Genomic DNA, 24,357 nt, shown 5'->3' with positions numbered 1-24,357 from the left:
ATAAATCAAGAAACAGGTATACAAAAATAAAAATAAAGTACACAGCCTTCCAGAGAGAGGCCACAGTTGCAGAGGAGAGAAGTTAGGGTCCAGAGCAGTGTCCCCAGAAGCTGACAGCAGCTGTAACGCAAAGGAATGGTGTCCCCTTCTTCTGGACATAGGCTCAGTATCCTTGACTGCTCCACTGCAGGGGAGACAGATTCTCAGCCAGCTCCTCCCCCGTGAAAACTTTTCTGGCCACCAAATTGACGACTTCTTCAGGGAGAACAAATGGTGCAGCCCGTTCCCAAGCATCCTGATACCGCATACTCCTCCTTCTAGGAAGAGGGGAGCCATGGAGAATCCTGGCAAGAGCCATTGCGGCAACTCCTACCCTCTAAAATTGGTAAGAGTGCAGCCTGCTACACGTCCAGGTGGGCTCTGCAATGGAGATCCGAGCATGACACACCAGGGAGTGAACACTAGTCGAACTACTGTCGCAGCTCACATTGCAGCCCGACTAGAAACCAAACAAAAAAAGATACAAATAAATAGGCAGATGTGTCCACCGCCAGCCCTTCTCAGGGTGCCAAGTCCCGTGCAACTCTGCTTGCGCAGAGCATCTTTTTCGCTCAAAAGCAACTCTGTCACAACACAATGCGGCAAAACCACTGCACTGATTAATTTTATAGACAATACTTGAATATCTGGGTACAACTGAGTCTGAATACTAAGTGCTACGATGCAACAGCCATAGGTTTTTTCACACCAGGGCCCTCATTCAGAACTGCTCGCAAGCGGGTCGATGGTGGGGCACTGCGCACGCGCCGCGCATGTGAGCAAGACCCGGAGCGAGTGAGAAATTCACTCGCTCCGGTGCTCACTACAAACGGGGCGGCTGTCGATGTTGATCGACAGCTCGCCCCGTTTTGTAGGTGGGGAGGAGGGGTGGCTGGACAAACGGAGGCGTTCCTTGTGGGTGGCACCACTGACATCACTCGTGATGTCAGTAGTGAGCTTCCTGCTCTATTTGAGCAGGAATCTCACTGGGGCTTGTGGCAGACGAGACCATACCACTAGGGTCTCGTCGCAAGCCCGATGGTCGCACCTGGCTGCTCGCAAAAGCTGTGGGTGGTCACCCACAGCTTAGCGAGCGGCCAGGAGGCCGGGTTAAAAAAAAAAAAGCGGCCGCCCTGATGAGGTGAATAAGGTCCCAAATTCAGTTACACACAGATATACAAATGTTGCATATAAAATTAATCAATGCAGTCTCTTGTCTTGAGCCTAAAATTCAATAATTAAAAAAAAAAAAAAAAAAAACATATGCCACTTGGTGCCACTCACTCACCCACATGGCGTATTGAGGCTAGGTGTATAATACACATCTGTAAAACATACTGCAGCCCTAATCAAACATGCAGGGCAGCCCTAGTCAAAACAGCCTAGCTTCCAAAGTCACTTAAAACTCACTAAAGACCACTGGTTGCAGAAGGGAGGAGCTAGTCTCTTAAAGGTTTATTAGTCTATTGCGTGCTCCTACCCATAGACTAGGAGAAAAAGAAAAGATCTGTAACCAGTGAACTTCTTTGCCCCACAGGATCTGGTGGCTCCCCAAAATCTGATAGAGACACAATCATCCATCCACGCTCACTCCTCCGGCGAGACAAAGATTGCATCTCCCCATTACATCCCTAGAGACTCCCTGTGAGGACAGCAGCTGCTCTATGCACTTACCACCTCTGGAATCAGCGGCCCATTGTTTTCTCTTTACATAGATTGAAGTGGGAGTGATCACTATGCACTTCAGGTCCTGCTTTCCAATGGGAGGTCTTGTACTACTGAGGGTACACTCTCCTTTACTGCACTTCACCTGAGACTGCATATCAAAAGCTTCTGTACAGTCCCAACAACTACACCTGTTTATTGAACATCACTAAAATGGTCAGAAATAACAAGGACACCAAAGCTACCCACCCAGGGCACTACAGTCTGTGACTCTGCACTTCTACAGGGTGAGCTTTGCAGATTCTTGGCTGTAAATAGTACACTTTTGGTATCCTCCATTAGAAAGCACTGATGTTTTATAGTAAGATTTTTCAAGATTTTTAAGGTCCATTCTATTTTTTTTAAAATGATTTAGGCAGTAGTTCCAAACCTTTTTTGAATCACAGTGCCCTAGAGCAGGCTTGCCCAACCTGTGGCTCCCCAGTGAATGTGAAATTACAAGTTCCAGCATCCCCTGCCCCAGTTTTAGCATTCCCTAATAGCAAAACTGTGGCAGAGCATGCCGAGACTTGCATTTCCACAACTGGAGAGCTACAGGTTGGCCAGGCCGGCCCTATAGTATCAGCATTTTTTTCATGGCACCCTAAGCCAAAAGTTTCTTATTGAGAAATTATTATTACATTAAATAAATTGTGCATACGTATCCATCCTTAGGGGGGAATTCAATTAGAGGAGAAATCGGGCGATTTCGCCATCGTTGGTGAGATCGGCCGATTTCGCCAACGACGGCGAAAAAACGGTTGTTTTTGCCTAAAAACTGGAGAAAACTTTTCTCCAGCCTAGTGCAGGCTAAAAAATTAGCAAAATCCCTATTTTTGGGTAAAAATTTGGAGATTTCCTACAGAACCCTTTGGACAGCTCCCATGATACTTTAGCGGAAAAGAAAATCGTAAGTTGTGTACTTTGGCGAAAAACAGCAGAAATTTTAGTGAAATTTTTTTTCCGGGAAAAATGCGTTTAACGTATTGGGTCTGCTATTTCGGAGGGCCATAAGGATGCGCCAAGTGTTTTAAACATCGCACGTGGCTGGCGCAGGCGGTTTTTAAGAACCACAAAAAAACACCTGCGTCAGCCACATGCGATGTTTACAACACTTGGCGCATCTTTATGGCCCTCCGAAATACCAGGCCCAATACGTTAAATGAATTTTTCCCGAAAAAAAATAAAAATTTACCGAAATTTCAGAGTACAGCGTCAAAGTACACAACTTACAAAAAAATGTTTTTGCTAAAGTATCATTAGGGGGCTGTCCAAAGGGTTCTGTAAGAAATCCCCACATTTTTCACCATTTCTCAAAATAAAGATTTCTCCATTCTTACATGAAAAATTGGCGATAATATCGCCGGTAGTTGAATCCGGCCCTTAGGTTGAATTATGTGTTGGTGGACAGTTTTTTTGCTTCCGTATGTCCATTTATTTTATAACTAGCTGATGTACCCGGTTTCACCCCGATAGACTTTCGATATTTGCGGTTTTTCCATTTCCATCTCACCACTTCAATAACACATTAATCCTTCACCTATTTAGTAATGCATCACTGCTATAGTAAGACATTACTTTCCCTCATATGTGTACTAACATTCCACTCCCTCACCTCTGTATTAACACCTTTCCCTTCCCCGTGTTGTAGCACATTCGACATTCCCCTCACTCTGTAGTAACACATCACCCAGCTCATTCCTGTAGTAACATGTGATATTCCGCCCCTTATGTGTGTTTGTGTGTATATATATGTATTGCACACACACACATATATATATATATATATATATATAGATATAGATATGTATATATACATACATACACACACACACACACACACACAAGCAGGGGGAAGCTTACTGGGATAACTACATAATCAACCCGGCACCCACCACCCAAGTGTGCCAGGTGTAACCCCAGGCTATCAGCCTGGGGTGCCCTGGAGGGGGAGACCCCTTTATTGGGGGTGTCCCCCCAGCTCCCCGGTGAAGGAGCTCCCCTGGCTGTGGCATTAGCCCCCCGCTAGAAAGCCTAGTGCTGGTTCTGGAAAATACAGGGGGACCCTATGCTTTCCCCACCCCCCCTGTATTTCCAGAACCAGGAACGGATCAGAGCCCAGTGCTTGTTGTGCAGAATATGGGGGACCCCTACATAGTTTGTCCCCCATATTTTGGCAACCAGAGCTGGTTCTGACTAGCGCGGTGCTGGTTGTGCTTGCATACGGGGGGACCACTATGTCGTTTGTCCCTTGTATGTTTCCCAACCAGCACTGGGTCACTAAAGCCCGGGGCTGGTTGCTCTTTGGGGGGGGGAGAGACACGCCATTTTTTTTTAAACACTTTTTTTTTTTTTTACAGATGCACGGATGGTTCTCACTGAACCATCCTGCATCTGCATTTTATTAAAGACAGATGCATGCATCACAGATCTCCCCGTGCGTGCATCGGTCTTCTTTTTTTTTTTTTTTCTTTTTACAAATGACACTGCTCAGACGACGGACGCATGATGCATCGTATCGTGTGATCATATGTCAGCGTGTGTCAATCGCGTGGCCGGGACTGCCGGGGAGTTCAAGGGAAAATGTAAGTTGAAACTTATCTTATACTGGTTGAATAGTGTATGGCCAGCAAGAGAGTCTATCATGTATTTGTTCTCTTCCCACATTTTGTACTTTCCATTACTAGTGACATCCTTCTCAAAAGGAGTCGAGAGGGTGCTGTGGAGTAACCTCTTGTTAATAGACTATAAAATCCTTCACATCCCACCCAGAATTGCTGGGACCCTGACGTGCACTTAAGATTCTGTGCATTACCGCTTCCCATTTATCCATCTCGACTCCCATAACTTCAGCTGGTTTTAGAAAAGGTATTTCACAGAAGTGCAAAAAGCATCTCATGGGTTGACTTCTCTTGGACCAGTCGGAAGCCATAAGTTCTTTGTCATAGTCTGCATACATCTTTGGCTGTTATTAGTCTTATTTTATTATTATTACCAGTTATTTATATAGCGCACACATATTCCGCAGCGCTTTACAGAGCATATTTGGCAATTCACATCAGTCCCTGCCCCAGTGGAACTTACAATCTATACTCCCTACCACATGTACACACACACAGATACAAACTAGGGTTAATTTTTGTTGGGAGCCAATTAACCTACCAGTATATTTTTTGGAGTGTGGGAGGAAACCGGAGTACCCGGAGGAAACCCACGCCAGCACAGGGAGAATATACGAACTCCGCACAGTTAGGGATGTGGTGGGAATTGAACCCACGACCTCAGTGCTATGAGGCAGTAATGCTAACCAATGCTTTTATTACTGTTTTACTACTACTTGTTCCCAATTCTAAAAGCACAACAGAATATTCTGGCACAATATAAGTAAATGTTAATAAATAATTGCCAGAAACTCAAATTCAAGCAGTCGTGCATGACTAGTTAGCTTGAAGGTGTTAAGACAGCAATTTTAACAGGAACTCTCTATGGCCGTTCAGAGTTTTCTAGTCTGATATAACCTTGCTTGACACCAGAACGTAGACACTTGACCCTAAAACAGACATTTGGCACGATAAGTGTTGTTACGATAAGTAGCTAACCAGTTTACATAATGAGGTAGAAGCTCTTAAAGAAAATCAAGGGAGCATAGAAATTAGGTCTCACTGTTTGTAACGTGCCATAGTTTCTCAGTTTGTTTTGATGCCACTCATGCATCTTTTCAATCATATTTTACCAGAAATCTGATGAATTTCTTAGGGGCAGAGCCCACAGAACAATCAAGACAAAGTCATCGACTGACCAATACCCAAGAGATGTTATTGCAGGCCTACACTACTACAGAACGAAGAAATAAACTGGCACTCATTAGAGACACCTATAGAATATCTTTTCGAAAAATGCAAATCTATTCCAAAACTAGCCACTTACGCAATCCAGAAACAATATTATCTCCTGTATGTCACAAGAATCCTGCGCCAACACTACATCTGATCTTGTTCTTCAACCTCTCACATATTTTGCCATATGAACTGTTAACGGTCACTGATCATCACTACTTGCATATCCAACTCCGGTCTCATTCACTTTATAACTAGACTAGGTCCTTCTTCGACCATCTGTATACGGTAGACAGCTGTTTATCTTAAATTGTGTTTATGTTTCAATTCACTGATATGGAGACTACACGGATTAATTTGATATGCAACACTTGGATATTTGTGTGCAACTGACTCTGTAAACAAAGCACAACAGAACTTGGTGTGGAAAAAGCTGCAGCTGCTGCATCATAGCACTTCATATACAGACTCATACAAAGTCGCACACTAATACACGTGTAGCATATCAAATTAATCAGTGCAGTCTCCTGGTGAGAGTCGCACGGGACCTGATGCGCCAAGGGCGGCTATTTGGAGGGACTGCAGGACTCATACACATACATTACCAGGAGAGATAGTTTACTCACTGCAGCTCAACTATGATTGTGTAGGATTTTGTGAAGGACCTTTTGATAAAATGGTTTGTGCTGCAGGTTGAAATGCATTCAACATTTACATGTAGGTATATGAATCTAGAAAGATCTTACCCACCTTATGTTTCCTGGCGGTTGGCAGAATGTATGCTTTAAGTCCCAAGTACTGGATGCCCAAATTGTAATTAAGTCTTCAAAACTAACAGCAAGAAGGGAGCCATCTTCAGAGAAGCAGGAGCCAGTGGCTTTGAATCTGTGGTAACTACCGACAAAATCACAGCTCCACCCTCTGCATTTCCCTTTAAAAGAAAAAACACAACCAAAGGATTACTTTTTATTTTTTTTACTACACATTGTTATGTAAAGGTAGAAGCAATACAAATAGTTTAGCAGACAAGTTTCAAACATTCTCGTGCAATCTTTACTCCGTCTCATATGTGTGGGCCTTCTTGTTTAGTTGCAAAGTATGATGTATTACACCGTTCATCTGACAACTCAGTTTTGTGGCACTTCATAAATAATGAGGATATCCAAATGCAGAACTGGGAGCTAGCGTGTTAAAGCTGAGATTTTTGTCATCACAGGTGAGTGAATTGATCCAATATATTACATAGTCAGACATGGTATTCATGCAATTGTTGTGAATTTAAGTTGGTGCTTCCCCAACACTAATAAAAACACATTTAGAAAACAACATACAGATGTGTCCTCACATAGCATACTGTATATGTATGTTGGTATAACATATGGTGTAGTGCGCTACTTTAGGCTGACAGATAGGTCTTGGGTGTGTTAACAGCTGTTGCCAGTGACAAATTTGTGTGTTCCCCACATACACTAGTATAGAAATAGAATGGATGCTTAATTGTCACTCTAGCAGCGCAGCAAATATATAGGAGTGCTATCTGTGCAAATACTCTATATTATACAATGGGGTTTGGTTAAACTGCGGTGCTGAGTGTATAATTGTGTGGTAAGAAATGTGTATACAGTCCAGAGATATAGTAATAAGTTTATTCCTAAAAAGAGAGTAAAAGTACTAAATAAAATAAAACTAGGGCTGTCTGAAACAATTCTGTGTCATAAATAAATTCCTTAAAGAAGTGTATATAGTAAATTAACATAAATAGGAACACATGTCAAATATAGAGCACATTACAATGAGTCAATATAACACTTACGGATCGTATTCTATATGTGTCTACAGAAAAATGACAAGGGTGTTCTGTAATAGAGAGTGTGTTACAAATATGGCAACATAATGTGCCAGTTACTGTTACTTCTTATAGACCAGGACTTAATATGTTGCTCCTTTGATGGGGAGTGATGAAAACGTTCAAGGTACAAGTATTGGTGCGTGCACCTCCTACCGCCGTGCACCTGTGGTCAGGCGCCGGATGTCCGGTGCTTTGAAGTGAAAGTTTGCCTCCGTTTGTCTACTTGCCGGGTATCCCCTCTCGATGTTGGAGATCCGTCTTGTGTGGATCCCGTGGTGCAGCAGCCGGAACGATGACAGTCTTCGGCTGCTGTGGGTGTGTAGGAGCCGGAGGTGAGCGTGCACGCCTGTTTCACCGCCGGACAACTGCTTCAAGGTATCGCTCTGCAAAGGGGGCATTTCCAACGTGTTTCACCCGCTTTACTGTGCTGGGTTTCGTCAAGGCTCCTTGTGTGATGTGTCTGTCAATCTTTTTAAATGCTGTCTGAGCTACTCCTCTTGGGGAGGGTTTGGTGTTTATAGGGAAAAGATCCAATGAGAGAAGGTCCCAAATATTTAAAGGTTATATATAATAGTAGGTTTTATGGTCATCATAATAAAATGTTGATCGGAAAAAAAAATAAAAAAATTAAATATAATCCAGTATATTCCTCTTAAAATATCAGATAAAGTGCGATAAAGATAGAGATGGAATGAATTAAATTAGATAAATTAATAAATCAATAGAAATATATAGTATGTGATGAAAAATACTCTGCTGCATTTTAACATAGCTATGAACTTATCCCACTAACTACATGAATTACCGTTTCACTTCTGACATTTGGATCTACCCTACACTAATGTCTACACACAGATAAAATGCATCAGAGTATTTGTCATCACATAATATATCTTTATATTGATTTATTCATTCATTCATCTATCTAATTGTATTCATTCCATTTCTATCTCTATTTTTATTGCAATATCTGATATTTTAATTAGAATATACTGGATTATATATCATTGTAATTTTTACTATTAACATTTTATTATGATTACCATAAAACCTACTATTATATATAACCCTTAAATATTTGGGACCTTCTCTCATTGGATCTTTTCCCTATAAACACCAAACCCTCCCCAAGAGGAGGAGCTCAAACAGCATTTAAAAAGACTGACCGACACATCACACAAGGAGCCCTGACGTAACCCAACACAGTACAGCGGATGAAACGCGTTGCAGAGCGTTACCCGGAAGCAGCTGTCCGGCAGTGAGACAGGCGTGCAAAGCTCACCGCCGGCTCCTATACACCCACAGCAGCTTAAGACTTTCATCGTACTGGCTACTGCACCACGGGATCCACACAAGATGGATCTACAACATCGAGAGGGGATACCCACAAACAGGCAAATGGAGGCACACTTTCACTTGAAAGCACCGGAAACCCGGCGCCCGACCACAGAAGCACGGAGGTGCATGCACCAACACTTGTACCTTGAACATTTTCATCACTCCCCATCAAAGGCACAACATATTAAGACATGGACTATAAGTCGCAACAGTAAGTGGCACATTATGTTGCCATATATGTAACACTCTCTCTATTACAGAACGCCCTAGTCATTTTTCTGTAGACACATAGCATACGATCCTTAAGTGTTATATTGTCTCATTGTATTGTGCTCTATACAGTGCCTTGCAAAAGTATTCACTCCCCTTTCAATTTCATGTTTTGTTGCCTCACAACCTGTAATTAAAATGGATTGTTTGAAGGTGTGCATCATTTCATTCACAGAACATGCCTACAACTGCAGTGCTCTCCCTAGGCTATTTTCTCAGGGCGCATCACCCAGCAGAAACAGCCTAACGCCTGGCACTCCCCCCCTCCCCTCCCCCGCCAATGCAGAGCATTCCCGGTCACCCTCAATTTGTCCTTGTTGCCACGGACATGGATGCAACACCGAGGTGCGCCGACGTCATGCTCCTCACATTGGAGCCTCCGTGTCCGTCGGCAATAAGGACGTTAGTGAAGGTTCCAGGTAACGGAAAACAGGTGCATTGGGGCGGGGGAAGTGTTGGGCTGGGGATGCGGCATTGGGGCAGGGGACACGGCATTGGGTCAGGGGAGAGTCCCGAGCAGTGGATGTGGCATTGGGGCAGGGGGTAGTTGTTCATCAAAGTGCAGGGGCGGTGTCAGGCTGGAGGGCAAAGATCCATCCTCCTGTATAAAAGTTCAGACGGGAACAGTCACCTGAACTGATTAAAGAGAGCCTGCAAGTGGGGCCAGTGGCCCTGATTCAGAGTCGGACGCTCTGAATCAGGGCCGGTCTTTTTTTGGCCACCACAGCTATAGTGAGTGGCCAGGAAGATGGTCGTGATGGTCAAGACCATCGCAACCATCGGGCTTGCGACGAGACCCTTGTGGTAGGATCTCGTTGCCGCAAGCCCCAGAGAGATTTCGGCTCTAACAGAGCCGAAATCTCTCCCACCGACATCACTCGTGATGTCAGTAGGGCCGCCCCCAAACGGAGTGTTCACATGGGAACGCCTCCGTTCGGGCAGCCACTCCCCCAGCCCGCCCACCAAAGGGGGTGTGCTGTCACGCAACATCGACAGCACGCCCCCTTTGGTACGAGACCCGGAGCGACGGATTACCCGTCGCTATCCGGGGTCTCGCGCATGCGCATGACTGAGTCGGCACCGTCGAGCGCATGCGCTCTGGGCCACCATCGACCCAGTTGCGAGCGCTTAGCGCTTGCAACCGGGTCTGAATCAGGCCCAGTATCTGTAAAGCTGTATAAAAAATATATTTTATGTAGCCTGCAAGTGGGGACAGTATCTGGGCCTCTAAGAAGGAGAATTAATATATAAATTTTTATTTCAAGTTTAAATCATTATAAAAGGTCAGGATTTTAAACATTTTATTAATGAGAAGGCCCCCACCCGGCTACTTCTTGATCCCACCCGGCTAGAAAAATTTTCTGGGGAGAACACTGAACTGTGAAGTTGTGTTTTTTTTTTTTTTTTACATATATTGTGAATCAAACAACATTTAGGACAACATAACTGAAAACTTCAGCGTGCATAACTATTCACCCCCCTAAAGTCAGTACTTTGTTGAGCCACCTTTTGCGGCAATTACAGCTGCAAGTTGCTTTGGATAAGTCTCTATGAGCTTGCCACATCTTGCCCCTGGGATTTTTGCCCATTCCTCAAGGCAAAACTGCTCCAGCTCCTTCATGTTAGATGGTTTCCGCTTGTGAACTGCAATCTTCAAGTCTGACCACAGATTCTCAATTGGATTGAGATCTGGGCTTTGACTAGGCAATTCCAACACAATTAAATGTTTCCCCTTAAATGACTCGAGTGTTGTTTTAGCAGTATGCCCCGGGTCATTGACCTGCTGGAAGATGAACCTCCTTCCCAGTCTCAAATCACAGGTAGACTGAAACAGGTTTTGCTCAAGAATATCCCTGTATTTAGCACCATCCATTTTTCCCTCGACTCAAATCAGTTTCCCAGTCCCTGCTGCTGAAAAACATCCCCACAGCATGATGCTGCCACCACGTTTCACTAAGGGGATGGTGTTCTTGGGGTGATGGGATGTGTTGGGTTTGCACCAGATATAGCATTTTCCTTGGTGGCCGAAAAAAGTAAAATTTTAGTCTCATCTGACCAGGGAACCTACCTCCATACATTTGGGGAGTTGCCCACATGCACAGATACACCAGTCTCTGCTATGGAACTCTGCAGCTCCTTCAGGGTTACCTTTGGTCTCTGTGCTGCCTCTGTGATTAATGCATTCCTTGCCAGATCTGTGAGTTCTGGTGGGTGGCCCTCTCTTGGCAGGTTTGTTCTCGTACCATGTTCTTTCCATTTTAAGATGATTGATTTGATGGTGCTACGGGGATCATCAAAGATTTGGATATTTTTTTATAACCCAACCCAGAATTGTACTTCAACAACGTTGTCCCTGTCTTGTTTGGAGAGCTCCTTGGTCTTCATGCTTAGTGGTGTTGCAGCCTCTGGGGCCTTTCAGAAAACCTGTGTTTATACTGACAGATCATGTGATACTTAGATTTCACACAGGTGGACTTCATTTCACTAATTATGTGACTTCTGAAGGTAATTGGTTGCAACAGAACTTTTGAGGGGCTTCATAGCAAAGGGGGTGATTACCTATACACATGCCAATTTTCAGAATTTTATTTATAAAGATACTTTTTTATATATATTTTTCTCGTTTCACTTCACCAAATTAGACTATTTTGTGTATATCCATCACATAAAATTCAGATTGAAAAAATAAATAAATTACAGGTTGTAATGTAACAAAAAAGGTAAAAAGCCAATGGTGAATACTTTTGCAAGGCACTGTATATGACTTCTGTTCCTATATATGTTATTTTACTGCACAGCCGTGCCCTTTCCCTCCCCCTGAGCGCTTACCCAATACTGCCAGGACGTGGGAGGAAGGCTCAGGCTGTGCTAACACACACATCGCCGCCAGCGATGTATGTGTTAACCAGCAGCCAATGAGAGTCGGCTGTTGCTGCACACACATCACCGACGAGCGGTGGGGATGTGTGTGTGAATCAGCAGCCAATGAGAGTCAAACAGACTCTCATTGACTGCTGCAGCGCCCACTGCAAGAGCCGGGTTGGAGCTCACTCATGAGCTCCGCCTTCCGGCTCAGGCAGTGGGTAATGGGAGAGACGTCATGACGTCTCTCCCATAATGCTGAGTGCGCCAGCCCGGGAGAACTGACATGCGGCGGCGGAAGCAGTATCCGGAGCGTGAATTCAGGTAAGGCGTGCACACAAGGGGGGGCTCCATTTTCAAATTTGCCCTGGGCTCCAAATATCCTAGTTACGCCACTGATTCCAATACTGCTGCCAGATAAATCACTGTTTATTCAACCAGTCTTTATTACACCTGGCATCTGCTATCCTCCTCCTTCACAATACAGTGGGGTAAGAGAGAGAAAATAATATAATATAGTAATAAAGTTGGGCTCTGATCGACTTCACATAATACACGCTGTAAGCTATATGCATAGTAACAGTAGCGATCAGCCAGCCAATTTAATGCTGTCACATGCAGCATGTTAGTGTTATTTACACACAGCATATGAAATCCTCCGTCCTTAACATATAGCAAGGGGAGAGAAAGATATAGAGTGATGCCCTGGTCAGCTTCACATATTACATGCTACACAGATTTCATTATAAAAATAATTGACATCGGTACATCGTGGAAACGCCAACGCGAGTTTCGCCTAGAGGCTGCTTTATCAAGACAGATCAACCAGAGCACTCATCTCAGTCCTCATATATACCCTCAGCCTTATCCTCATTGGTCCATTCAAATTGTATCACTGACTGCCGTTTATTCCATTGGTTCTACAGCTCCGTGTCAGCGTCTCCTCAGAAGACGCTATGGAGCATAGTTAAATCATTTATATACATACACACACACACACACACGCTACCATTCAAAAGTGTGGGGTCACTTAGAAATGTCCTTATTTTTGAAAGAAAAGCACTGTTTTTTTTCAATGAAGATAACATTAAATTAATCAGAAATACACTCTCTATACCAGTGGTTCCCAAACTGTGCGCCATGGCATTATGGGGTGCCTTGGGACACTTGCAGGGGTGCCTCAAGTTGGTTGTCCGGCACCAAATCAAATTATTTATGGTCAATGTAATGTAAATATGTGGACTAAAAGAAGCACAAATCTGTCCACCACCACATAACTGAACCTAAGGCTAACAGGTAAGCACAATTTACTTCACTTTACTACTTTTCCTACATTTTTTCCGAATTTCTCAATAACAAACTTTTGGATTAGAGATGCTGTGAAAACAAAGCTGGTAGTCTAGGGCGACGTGATTCAAAAAAGTTTGGTAACCACTACTCTATACATTGTTAATGTGGTAAATGACTATACTAGCTGCAAACATCTGATTTTTAAAGGAATATCTACATAGGTGTATAGAGGCCCATTTCCAGAAACCATCACTCCAGTGTTCTAATGTTATATTGTGTTTGCTAAGCACGTTAGAAGACCAATGGATGATTAGAAAATCCTTGTGCAATTATGTTAGCACAGCTGAAAACGGGTTTGCTCGTTAGAGAAGCTATAAAACTGGCCTTGCTTTGAGTTAGCTCAGTATCTGGAGCATCACATTTGTAGGTTCGATTATACTCTCCAAATGGCCAGAAAAAGAGAACTTTCATGTGAAACTCGACAGTCTATTCTTGTTCTTAGAAATGAAGACTATTCCATGCAAGAAATTGCCAAGAAACTGATCATTTCCTACAACGGTGTGTACTACTCCCTTCAAAGAACAGCACAAACAGCCTCTAACCAGAGTAGTAAGAGAAGTGGGAGGCACCGATGCACAACTGTGCAAGAAGACAAGTACATTAGAGTCTCTAGTTTGAGAAATAGAGGCCTCCCAAGTCCTCAACTGGCAACTTCATTAAATGGTACCCACAAAACGCCAGTGTCAACATCTACAGTGAAGAGGCGACTCAGGGATGCTGGCCTTCTAGGCAGATTGGCAAAGTAAAAGTCATATCTGAGACTGGCCAATAAAAGGAGAAGATTAATATGGGCAAAAGAACACAGACATTGGACAGAGGAAGATTGGAAAAATGTTATGGACAGACGAATTCAAAGTTTAGGTGTTTGGATCACACAGAACATCATTTGTGAGACGCAGAACAAGTGAAAAGATGCTGGAAGAGTGCCTGATGCCATCTGTCAAGCATGGTGGAGGTAATGTGATGGTCTGGGGCTGCTTTGGTGCTGGTAAATTGTGAGATTTTGTACAAGGTAAAAGGGATTTTGAATAAGGAAGGCTATCAGTTCATTTTGAAACGCCATGCCATACCCTGTGGACAGCGCTTGATTGGAGCCAATTTCTACCTCCAACAGGACAATGACCCAAAGCACACCTCCAAATTATGCAAGAACTATTTAGGGAAGAAGCAGGCAGCTGGTATTTTGTCTGTAATGTAGTGGCCAGTGCAGTCACCAGATCTCAACCCCATTGAGCTTTTGTGGAAGCAGCTTGACCGTATGGTATGCAAGAAGTGCCCATCAAGCCAAACCAACTTGTGGGAGGTGCTTAAGGAAGCGTGGGGTGAAATTTCTTCAGATTACCTTAATAAATTAACAGCTAGAATGTCAAAGGTCTGCAATGCTGTAATTGCTGCAAAAGGAGCATTCTTTGACGAAAGCATAGTTTGAAGGACAAAATGATTTCAAATAAAAATCATTATTTCTAACCTTGCCAGTGTCTTGACTATTTGTTCTACTCATTTTGCAACTCATTTGATAAATAAAAGTCAGTTTTCATGTAAAAAAACAAAACAAAATTGTCTGGGTGACCCCAAACTTTTGAACGGTAGTGTATATCTTTTGATACTTGGCAGTAAGAGATTAAATAATATAGTAAACATGATAATTGAGTTCACACAATATCCCACTAAATAAATTCTCTGGTGCGGGATCGATTTTTGTTTCAATTCACACAATTATACACTCAGCACCGCATTATAACCAAACCCCATTGTATGTTCGGCTGCTTTAGCCGAGGCTGCTCCAGCAACAGTGCTTAGATTTTAAGTGCTTAGTTTAAAGTATAAATAGAACATTTAAATTGAAGCCGGAGTTATTCAGGAGTTATTACTAACTATACTAGTACCTGGCAGGAACTGTGATGTGATTTTTCATTTCTTCTCATCCACAGGTAATTGACTACTGTACCCAACATACTACTGCTTGGTTTTTATTTGCACAGCCTTTAAAACCGATATGAAATAATGTTTAGTCATGTACCGATTTTAAAATCTGTATCAAGGCAGGAAATTACTCTGTATCTGTGTTGGTATATTATCCTCTCACCATTTGTTTATTTTACTGCTGACCCTTTGTTGTGTGAGGAGGGTGTTAGGGGTGGGGGTGGGATCAGTGTGGACACCTGGATTGAGTCACACTTATTTGGAGCAGCCTTTGGCTGCCTTAGCCGAGGCTGCTCCAGCAAGTGTGCTTAGATTTGAAGTGCTTAGTTTAAAGTGTTAATAGAACATTTAAATTGAAGCCGGAGTTATTCAGGAGGAGAACAGAATGAGAATTTAACAAATCAGCTATTTCTGCTATTAAGGACTGCTTTTATCTACCACCACATTTCCATCATGCCTATGGATTGTGCCTGCACCTGGATCTCCAATGCAGCCCGCATCCCTCCTGATCTCCCCATGCAATCTGCTTATCCACTCCAACTATGCCATACCGAACGATGCAGCAAGATGACCCCTCAAATGGACCTCGGTTGTGGCTCCCAAATCATGAGGCTTGGTGCAATTTTGCTGAACTCATTGTTTTTTCCTCTTAAGTTTAGACTAACCTCTCCATAGATATAATATTACTGTGATTCTTCTATCCTGCCCATCTGTGTCACCCATGTTTGTCTTCTCCCTCCCCTTTAGAATGTAAGCTCTCACAAGCAGGGACCTCTTCCCTCATGTGCTTCTCCTTCACTTAATTATACTCTAATTTACAACAGCACCCCGCCCCAAATGTTATGCAGCAATGAATAAAACATGTATTTGTCCTCCATTGTATGCACTGTTAATATCTGTTTTCTTGTGTGCTCATTTGTTTATGTACTGTGTAAGGCGCTGCGGAACCCTTGTGGCACCATATAAATAAAATATATTATTACTATTATTATTATTAAGAGTATTTGCACAGATAGCACTCCTATATATTTTCTGCGCCGCTATAGTGACAATTAAGCATCCATATTGTATGTGTACAATAAAGGGACAGTTGTAATTTATTTGAAGTTATTTCCAAAGCCATATCAGTAGAGTAAATGTATTTCAGAGCATGTAATTTTAGAATCTTATTGCACTACATGAAACACAACATAAACCTTCAAGATGCAGGAAAACTAGTAATGTCTGTTCAAAGCTGTCCTTTTAATAGTCTATTTATCTAAAAATTAGGAACTAAAAAAAAATAGCCTGACCTTAACAGCTAAGAAAAGTTGATTTATATCAATGTAATATACAAAACAAATTAAAAAAAAAAAAAAAAAGAGTACCTTAAGACATAAGCAGTGGTCGTGAACAGTGCAGCAACAATTTGATTGGATTCGATAAAGACAACCTTTGACAAGTTTAAAGTACTAAAGGCTGAATGATATATATAACCGTTAACAATTTGATTTGATGAATAGACCCAAGACTGGAGGAGAAGATTCACTCTGTGATATCAATTCTTTAAAATGTGGAAATCATAGTTTGTGCCAGGTTTGGTTGAGTTTAATTTGACAATATATCAGTTTCCAATGGAAAAATTGCTTTTAAATGGGTTATAATGTACATGTCTGAACCTCAACTCCATCTGCATGGCTTGTTTGGCGTGAACTGTGAATAAGTTCCATGAAGAGATATAAGAGTTATGGTAGACTTACATTTGTTAACTATTTCTTCGAAGTCCCACAGGGATACCATGGGGGTGTGTGTGGTTGGAGTGATCCGGGCACCAAAGAGTTAAGTTTTAGCTCCCAGGATGCCCCGTCCTCCTCCATATATACCCCACACTCAGCCACAGGCAGTTTTGTAAACAAGCCCAAGGCAGGAGCAGGAGAGAGAAGGAAGGACAATAAGTACATGAAACACTCACAACACATGAGGGACTCCATGACCAAGAGGAAACCCATTGAAGCCAGGTGGGCACCCTGTGAATCGTTTGGACTTTGAAGAAAGAGTTAAGAAAGGTAAGTCTACCATAACTGTTAGTTTCTTCTTGAAGGACCATAGGGGATCCACAGAGATACCATGGGGATGTCCCAAAGCAGTTTCCCTAATTGTGGGGATGCTCCTGAGCAGAAAGGAGAATCTGACACACAAAGGAAGCATCCAGACAGGCAAAGGTATCAATGGCATAGAATCTAAGAACAGTGTGGACGGAAGACCACTTGGCCGCTTTGCACAATTATTCAGCAGAAACGCAATGTTGAACCACCCATGAGGGTCCCGCAGACAGAGTAGAATGAGCTGCAACCCTGTTTGGAACAGGAAGATCAGCTTGCGCGTAGGAGATTACATAACACATCCTCATTCTGGCATTAGATTTCCCATCAAATGGCCTTTGATTTGTAGCTCTAATCATGTTGTATGTGTAATTTTTTGCCCATGCGGTTTATATTATGTTGGGAAGAATGAGTGCTAGGTTAAAATTCGTATGGCACAACGCCGTCCAGCAATCCATGCAGCAATGCAGTCTGGCATGAGTGAGCAGCCAGTGGCATTTCATTTTGTGTAATTTCGCCATACCTTAGCGACTTTAAAATACAAAGTGATTGATCATGTACCCATTTCGATTAGGGGGAAGGGGGAGACCGGGCTAAAAAAAACTTTTACTGCTAGAATCCAAATGGATTAATCACTTAGATACCCTGTCCCCTCGAGGTTTGAATGAATCTTTGGGCCTCATGAATTTTATTTGAATATGTCTGAGCAGTTGTACTACCTATATTTATCCACTAGATGGGGATATTATATTATATTTATACAGGAGTCTGTTGTGTTCTGTAATTTCGTTTATGTAAGGCGTAACATTTTTATTCTGTGTTTTTTATTTTTTTTAGAGACACTAGGTAGGTTTGACTGGAAGATTTTTCCATCACTTTCATATATTTATTTATATTTTTGCAGATTATGTTGTATCTTTTTCACAGGTGATTTTAAAGTGTAATATGCCACATGTTTATATTGACATATACTTATGATATGTCATCTTAATTTAACACTGATTGGCAAGTTTTGTGCACTAGTATGCAGGGGTCTATGCATGGACACTGCCTGATGTATTCTGTACTGTGTCATCTGCCACTACTTTGTTTTTGTTTAGTGGTTGCCAGGATCCAGTGGCTGCTCCGAGTGACGTCACTTCTGGCGCAACGGAGGCGCCGCTGCCGGTGGGTGCTGCTCTGGTGTGCTAGCCGTCGGGACTTGGACCCACAGGGGAGAGGGTAAGTGTGGTGATTACTTCATGTATTGTATTTAAACACGGTCATGTTCACAGTGTGTTTGAATGTTGTCCTGAGGAAGTGGATCCGATCCCCGAAATGTTGGCTAATAAAACACCCCAGTTTCCACCATATACATACACAAGAGGTGGCACTCAGAGTCCATTCATGGAAGGCAAAGCAGTGCTGTGGTTTATTCAATCATCATTTCATCGATGTTTCGGGGCCACATGCCATATGACAACCTGAAGGGGCATGTGGCCACGAAACAACGATGAAATGATGACTGCATAAACTACAGCACTGCTTTACCTTACATAAATGGACTGAGTGCCGCCTCGTGTGTGTGTGTATATAGAGTCAGGTGCATAAATATTGGGACATTGACAGAATTTTCACATTTTGGTCTCTATTCACCACCACAATGGCTTTGAAATGAAACAAACAAGATGTGCTTTAACTGCAGACTTTCAGATTTCATTTGAGGGTAATTACATCCAAATCAGGTGAACGGTGTAGGAATTACAACGGTTTCTATATGTGCCTCCCACCTTTGTAATTCCTACACCGTTCACCAGATTTAGATGTAATTACCCTCAAATTAAATCTGAAAGCACATCTTCTTTGTTTCATTTCAAAGCCATTGTGGTGGTGAATAGAGGCCAAAACATGAAAATTCTGTCAATGTCCCAATATTTATTTATATAATATTTACGTGTGTGTGTGTGTGTGTGTGTGTGTGTGTGTGTGTGTGTGTGTGTGTGTGTGTGTGTGTGTGTGTGTGTGTGTATTAGGGATGAGCGGGTTCGGATTTCTGAAATCCGAACATCTCCCCACCGATAAAAATAAAATAGGGAAAGTTCAAGAACCAATTCCTCCTAGTGCTGAAGCTGCTACCACTAGTCATGACATCAACAATAAAATGCCATCAACGTCGTCTGCCAAGGCCGATGCCCAATGTCATTGTAGAGGGCATATAAAATTCCAAATGACAAAGTTCAGGAAAATTACCTTAAAAAGTCCATTTAAACAGTGTGAGGAGAAACGTAAACTTGCCAATATGCCATTTACGACACAGAGTGGCAAGGAACGGCTAAGGACTTTCCCTATGTTGATGACTAGTGGTTCAGCTTCACATGACGATGGAAGCCCTCCTCCCGTTACAAAAATTAAACAAGTTAAGCTGGCAAAGCACAGCAAAGAACTGTGCGTTCTAAGAAGATATCACAAATCCCCAAAAAGAGTCCAAGTGTGGCGGCGGTTGCGATGCCAGACCTTCCCAACACTGGACGGGAAGAGGTGGCTCTTTCCACCATTTGCACGCCCTCTGCAAGTGCTGGAAAGAGCACACACAGTCCAGTTGCTGATATTCAAATTGAAGATGTCAGTGTTGAAGTACAACAGGATGAGGATATTGGTGTAGCGTCAGAAAAAGTGTCCTCAGTGTCCTAAAAAATGTGGTTGTACCCAATATCCACTTAACCACGGACATGTGGACAAGTGTAACAGGGCAGATTAAGGACTATATGACTTTCAGCCCACTGGGTAGATGTATCGCCTTACTCAGCAACAATAGCAGCATCACCAGTAGCAGCATCTCAGAAACACCAGCTCGTTCCAAGGCAGGCTACGCTGTGTATCACCGGTTTCAGTAAGAGGCACACAGCCGACAACCTCTTAGAGAAACTGAGGGAAATCATCACCCAGTGGCTTACCCCACTTAGACTCTCCTGGGGATTTGTGATATCTGACAACGCCACCAATATTACAGCATTACATCTGGGCAAATTCCAGCACGTCCCATGTTTTGCTCTCACAATAAATTTGGTGGTGCAGAATTTTCTGAAACACAACAAGGACGTGCAGGAGACGCTTTAGGTGGCCCGAAAAATTTCTGGCCACTTTTGTCATTCAGCGACTGCGTGCCCGAAGACTGGAGTGCGAGCAAACAGTCTTGAACCTGCCCTGCCATCACCTGAAGCAAGAGGTTGTGACGCGGTGGAACTCAACTCTCTATATGCTTCAGTGGAAAGAGGAGCAGCCAAAGGTCATTCAAGCCTATACATCCACCTATGACATAGGCAAAGGAGGGGGTATGCACCTGACTCAAACGCAGTGGAGAATGATTTCCGTGTTGTGCAAGGTTCTCCTCTCCAGCCCTTCAAACTTGCTACACGTGAAGTCAGTTCAGACACTGCCAGCTTGAGTCAGGTCATTCCCCTCATTAGGCTTTTGCAGAAGCAGCTGGAGAAAATGAATGATGAGCTAAGACGGAGCGATTCCGCTCGGCATGTGGGACTTGTGGATGAAGCCCTCATTCGCTTTGCCAGGATTCGAGGGTGGTCAATCTGTTGAAATCAGAACACTACAATTTGGCCACCAAGCTCGATCCTAGGTTTAAAGCCTACGTGGTGTCTCTCTTTCCGGCCGACACAAGCTTGCAGAGGTGCAAAGACCTGCTGGTGAAAACACTGTCAGCTGAAGTGGAATGTGACACGTCAACAGCTCCTTCATTTTCTCCCGCAACTGGGGCTGCCAGGAAACAACTTAGGTATCCTAAGCAACCCGCTGGCAGTGATGCAGGACCAAGTTTGGACATCTGGTCCGGACTGAAGGACCTGGCAACAATTTCTGACATGTCTACTGTCACTGCTTATGATACTGCCACCATTGACAGAATGGTGGAGGATTACATCGGTGACAGCATCCAAGTAGGCATGTCCGTACCTGTACTGGCAGGAAAAAGAGGCAATTTGGAAGCCCCTGTACAAACTGGCTCTATTTTACATAAGTTCCCCCCCGCCCCCTCCCAGTGTGTACTCCGAAAGAGTGTTTAGTGCAGCCATGAACCTTGTAAGCGAAAGGCGTAGGAGGTTGCTTCCACAAAATTAATTATCAATTCTTCCAGGGAGACCAGCCCCCAGAAAGTACAGAGGGACCTGTGGTGGTGGATTCCAGCGGGGATGAATTAATACTCTGTAAAGATGAGGATGTACACAACACTGAAGAGGGTGAAGAATCGGTGGATGAGGACGACATCTTGCCCCCGTAGAGCAGGGACAGATTAATTGCCAGCTTGTTTTGTGGGGTCCCAAATGAACCAATCATTTCAGCCACAGTTGTGTGGCAGACCCTGGCGCTGAAATGATTGGTATGTTAAAGTGTGCATGTCCTGTTTATACGACATAAGGGTGGGTCGGAGGGCCCAAGGACAATTCTATCTTGCACTTTTTTTTCTTTGCATAATGTACGGTTTGGGGCCTAGTTTTTCAAACTGCCATCCTGTCTGCCACTGCAGTGCCACTCCTAGATGGGCCACGTGTTTGTGCCGCTTAGCATAGTCATCCAGCTACCTTGGTGCAACCTTTTGGCCTAAAAACAATATTGTGAGGTGTTCAGAATAGACTAGAAATGAGTGGAAATTAATGTTATTGAGGTTAATAATAGCATAGGAACAGAAAAACCTACAAATGCTGTGATTTGCACTGTTTTTATGCTTTTATCCAAAAAAATCCAGATCAAAACACAAAACCCAGAACCCAAAACACAGAAGGGTGGTTTTGGCAGTACCAATCCAGATCCAAAACACGAAGAAAGATCCAAAACACGAAAAGTGGCCGATGCACACCCCTAATATAAATATATATATATATATATATATATATATATATATACACACATACATATACATATATATGAAAACATACAAACGGCACTTCGTGGACTTTATTCTCAATAAAAAATTACACAGTGAGATCACTCCATATTGCAACGTTTCAAGGTTATTAGAGCCGCATTGAATGTTAAATTATCTGAGCAGCCTGTAGCCAGGCACTTTGTAGTGGCACGACATAGCCTTTCCAGCCTTAGGCACATTATAATTGATCATGTCCCGGAGGATAAGAGAGGTGGAGATATAAGAGATTACTTAGATTGGAATCTAAATGGATATACACATTAGATACTGTAAAACCAAGGGGACTTAATGATTGTCTCAATTGAAATATTTTCTTATAGTCCCTATATGCAACAGCAAGAGTGTTCCTGTGTGTGCAGGGCGGGTCTCCAGCTGGAAGTCCTTTACACATGACCGAGGAAGCCAGAAGCTGCTAAGCGCCTAACCTTCACGAGGTGGCTACAAATAGGTAAGCTTTGTGTCATTTATTTTTTGAACAACTTGAAACGTTGCAATATGGAGTGATCTGACTGTCATTTTTTATTGAGAATATGGAGTGCCGTTCGCATGTTTTCCTGTAATATGCTTGTTTGGGACTGAGCACCCTGGCATGTCTTCGATTGTGGAATGCCGGTATTTTGGATTGAATTTGCATACAATACACTGCATCGGGGTTATGTGTGCCTCTAATAGCAGTGTTAGACCTGAAGCACAACTATTTATACCTTTGAGACGGTGATACATCTCTGCACCCACCTGGTAAACAACTCGTCTGTGTCTGATAAAACACAGTTGCGGTGGTTTCATGTAAGATTTGAACAGTATCTTTTTGTTTTGTCTTGAAGAGTTTTCACACAACTATAATGGATGAAGCTAGTGGATTGATTTAATGGAATGGGTCTACCTGTAGGAGAAACATTAAGTTTCTCTGAGAGTGAGTCGGAAGCAGCACTATTAAAGAAAGATTTGTGGATACAATGGAAGTACACCTGATGAATTATTTAACATCTTGCTAAAATATAAGAAAAAGGAAACTGACTTCTTACTACACCATATCACATCATAATATTACACGGAAAAAAAAAAAAAAAGATACTGAGAGGCTTCCATGTGAAAAATGTGGCCACGATAGGAAGATTTAATATAGATTTCTGTCGCCGCTGGATTTCAGTTTTAAATAAATGCTCCTATGATTTGATGACTCTCGTAATCTAAGAATCTGCTCGGGAATTGGCATAAGAACAAAGATCGGGGAATTTGAAGAACTTAATAAATTGACCTTACAACAGGAACAAACGCTAATTGGATGGAACGCCTGAATCACCAAATTGCTGTTTATAAAAAAGATTTGATTAAATTTAAGAGACAGAAATTTGATAAGGTGAATAAAGATTACGCAGAACAACGCGTATACAGATGAATATCTGGACCAAATGAATACTCTAATCGTAATTTCAGACCAGATCAAAGTCATCCTAAAACTAATAGAGTAATGCATTCCTCTAGTGAGGCTATAACCACATCAGGTGGAGATTCACCACAAAGTTCCTCTATGAATATTTCTACACAAAGACCCCCTTTAGGGGTGAAAACCTGTGCTGGCTGAGGAGATTCAAGAAGTGAACGAGGAGGGGCGGACAGTGGCGTCACAAATACAACAAGAGGCAGGGGACGGAAGAAACAAATCTAGTCTTTAATCTCTCTAAAAGAATCTTAACAGGATCAGAACTTTCAGCCCTGAACAAAGGTTTGGGTTTTGGACCTACCAATAAATTCAAAGAATTTAAATGGAAAATTGATCAATGTCATCTGTATAGACAATTAAAATTAAGGGATTACTTTAAAGATAAAGAAGATATAAATCGGAATATTGATATGATGAAGACCTTCAAAAAGAAATCTAGTTTTGACCCACCGACGCATAATTTATCTATTACTGGATTTATGAAAGCCCTTGATGTACAGGTAATCAATGCTCAAAAAACATCTAATGCATCAATGCTCAAAAAACATCTAATGCTTATAGAAATAATTTATCTAAAGAGTAGACTGCTCTCAAAATTATTAATAAGTATAGAGACATTGTCATTCGTCCGGCGGACAAGGGGGGAGGAGTGGTAGTCAAGGATATCACACAATACCATGCTGAATTACAACAATTATTAAGTGACATTAAGATTTATCGCAAACTACATAGTGACCCCACAGATT

General features: G+C 42.6%; 1 protein-coding gene across 1 annotated transcript in view; it reads right to left on the bottom strand.

Annotated features, from left to right (window-relative positions):
• The window catches only part of WDR75 (WD repeat domain 75), a 292,493-nt gene that overhangs the window by 79,881 nt on the left and 188,255 nt on the right, over nucleotides 1-24,357 (bottom strand). Inside the window, exon 14 of the mRNA XM_088460739.1 lies at nucleotides 6,330-6,510. Coding sequence (XP_088316865.1) covers nucleotides 6,330-6,510 — 181 coding nt within the window. The remainder of the gene's footprint in view (nucleotides 1-6,329; nucleotides 6,511-24,357) is intronic.

Source organism: Taudactylus pleione, unplaced genomic scaffold, assembly GCF_031769625.1.
Source record: "Taudactylus pleione unplaced genomic scaffold, aTauple2 ptg000977l, whole genome shotgun sequence".
NCBI classification, from domain to species: domain Eukaryota; kingdom Metazoa; phylum Chordata; class Amphibia; order Anura; family Myobatrachidae; genus Taudactylus; species Taudactylus pleione.
This window is presented reverse-complemented; position numbering and strand designations above follow the sequence as displayed.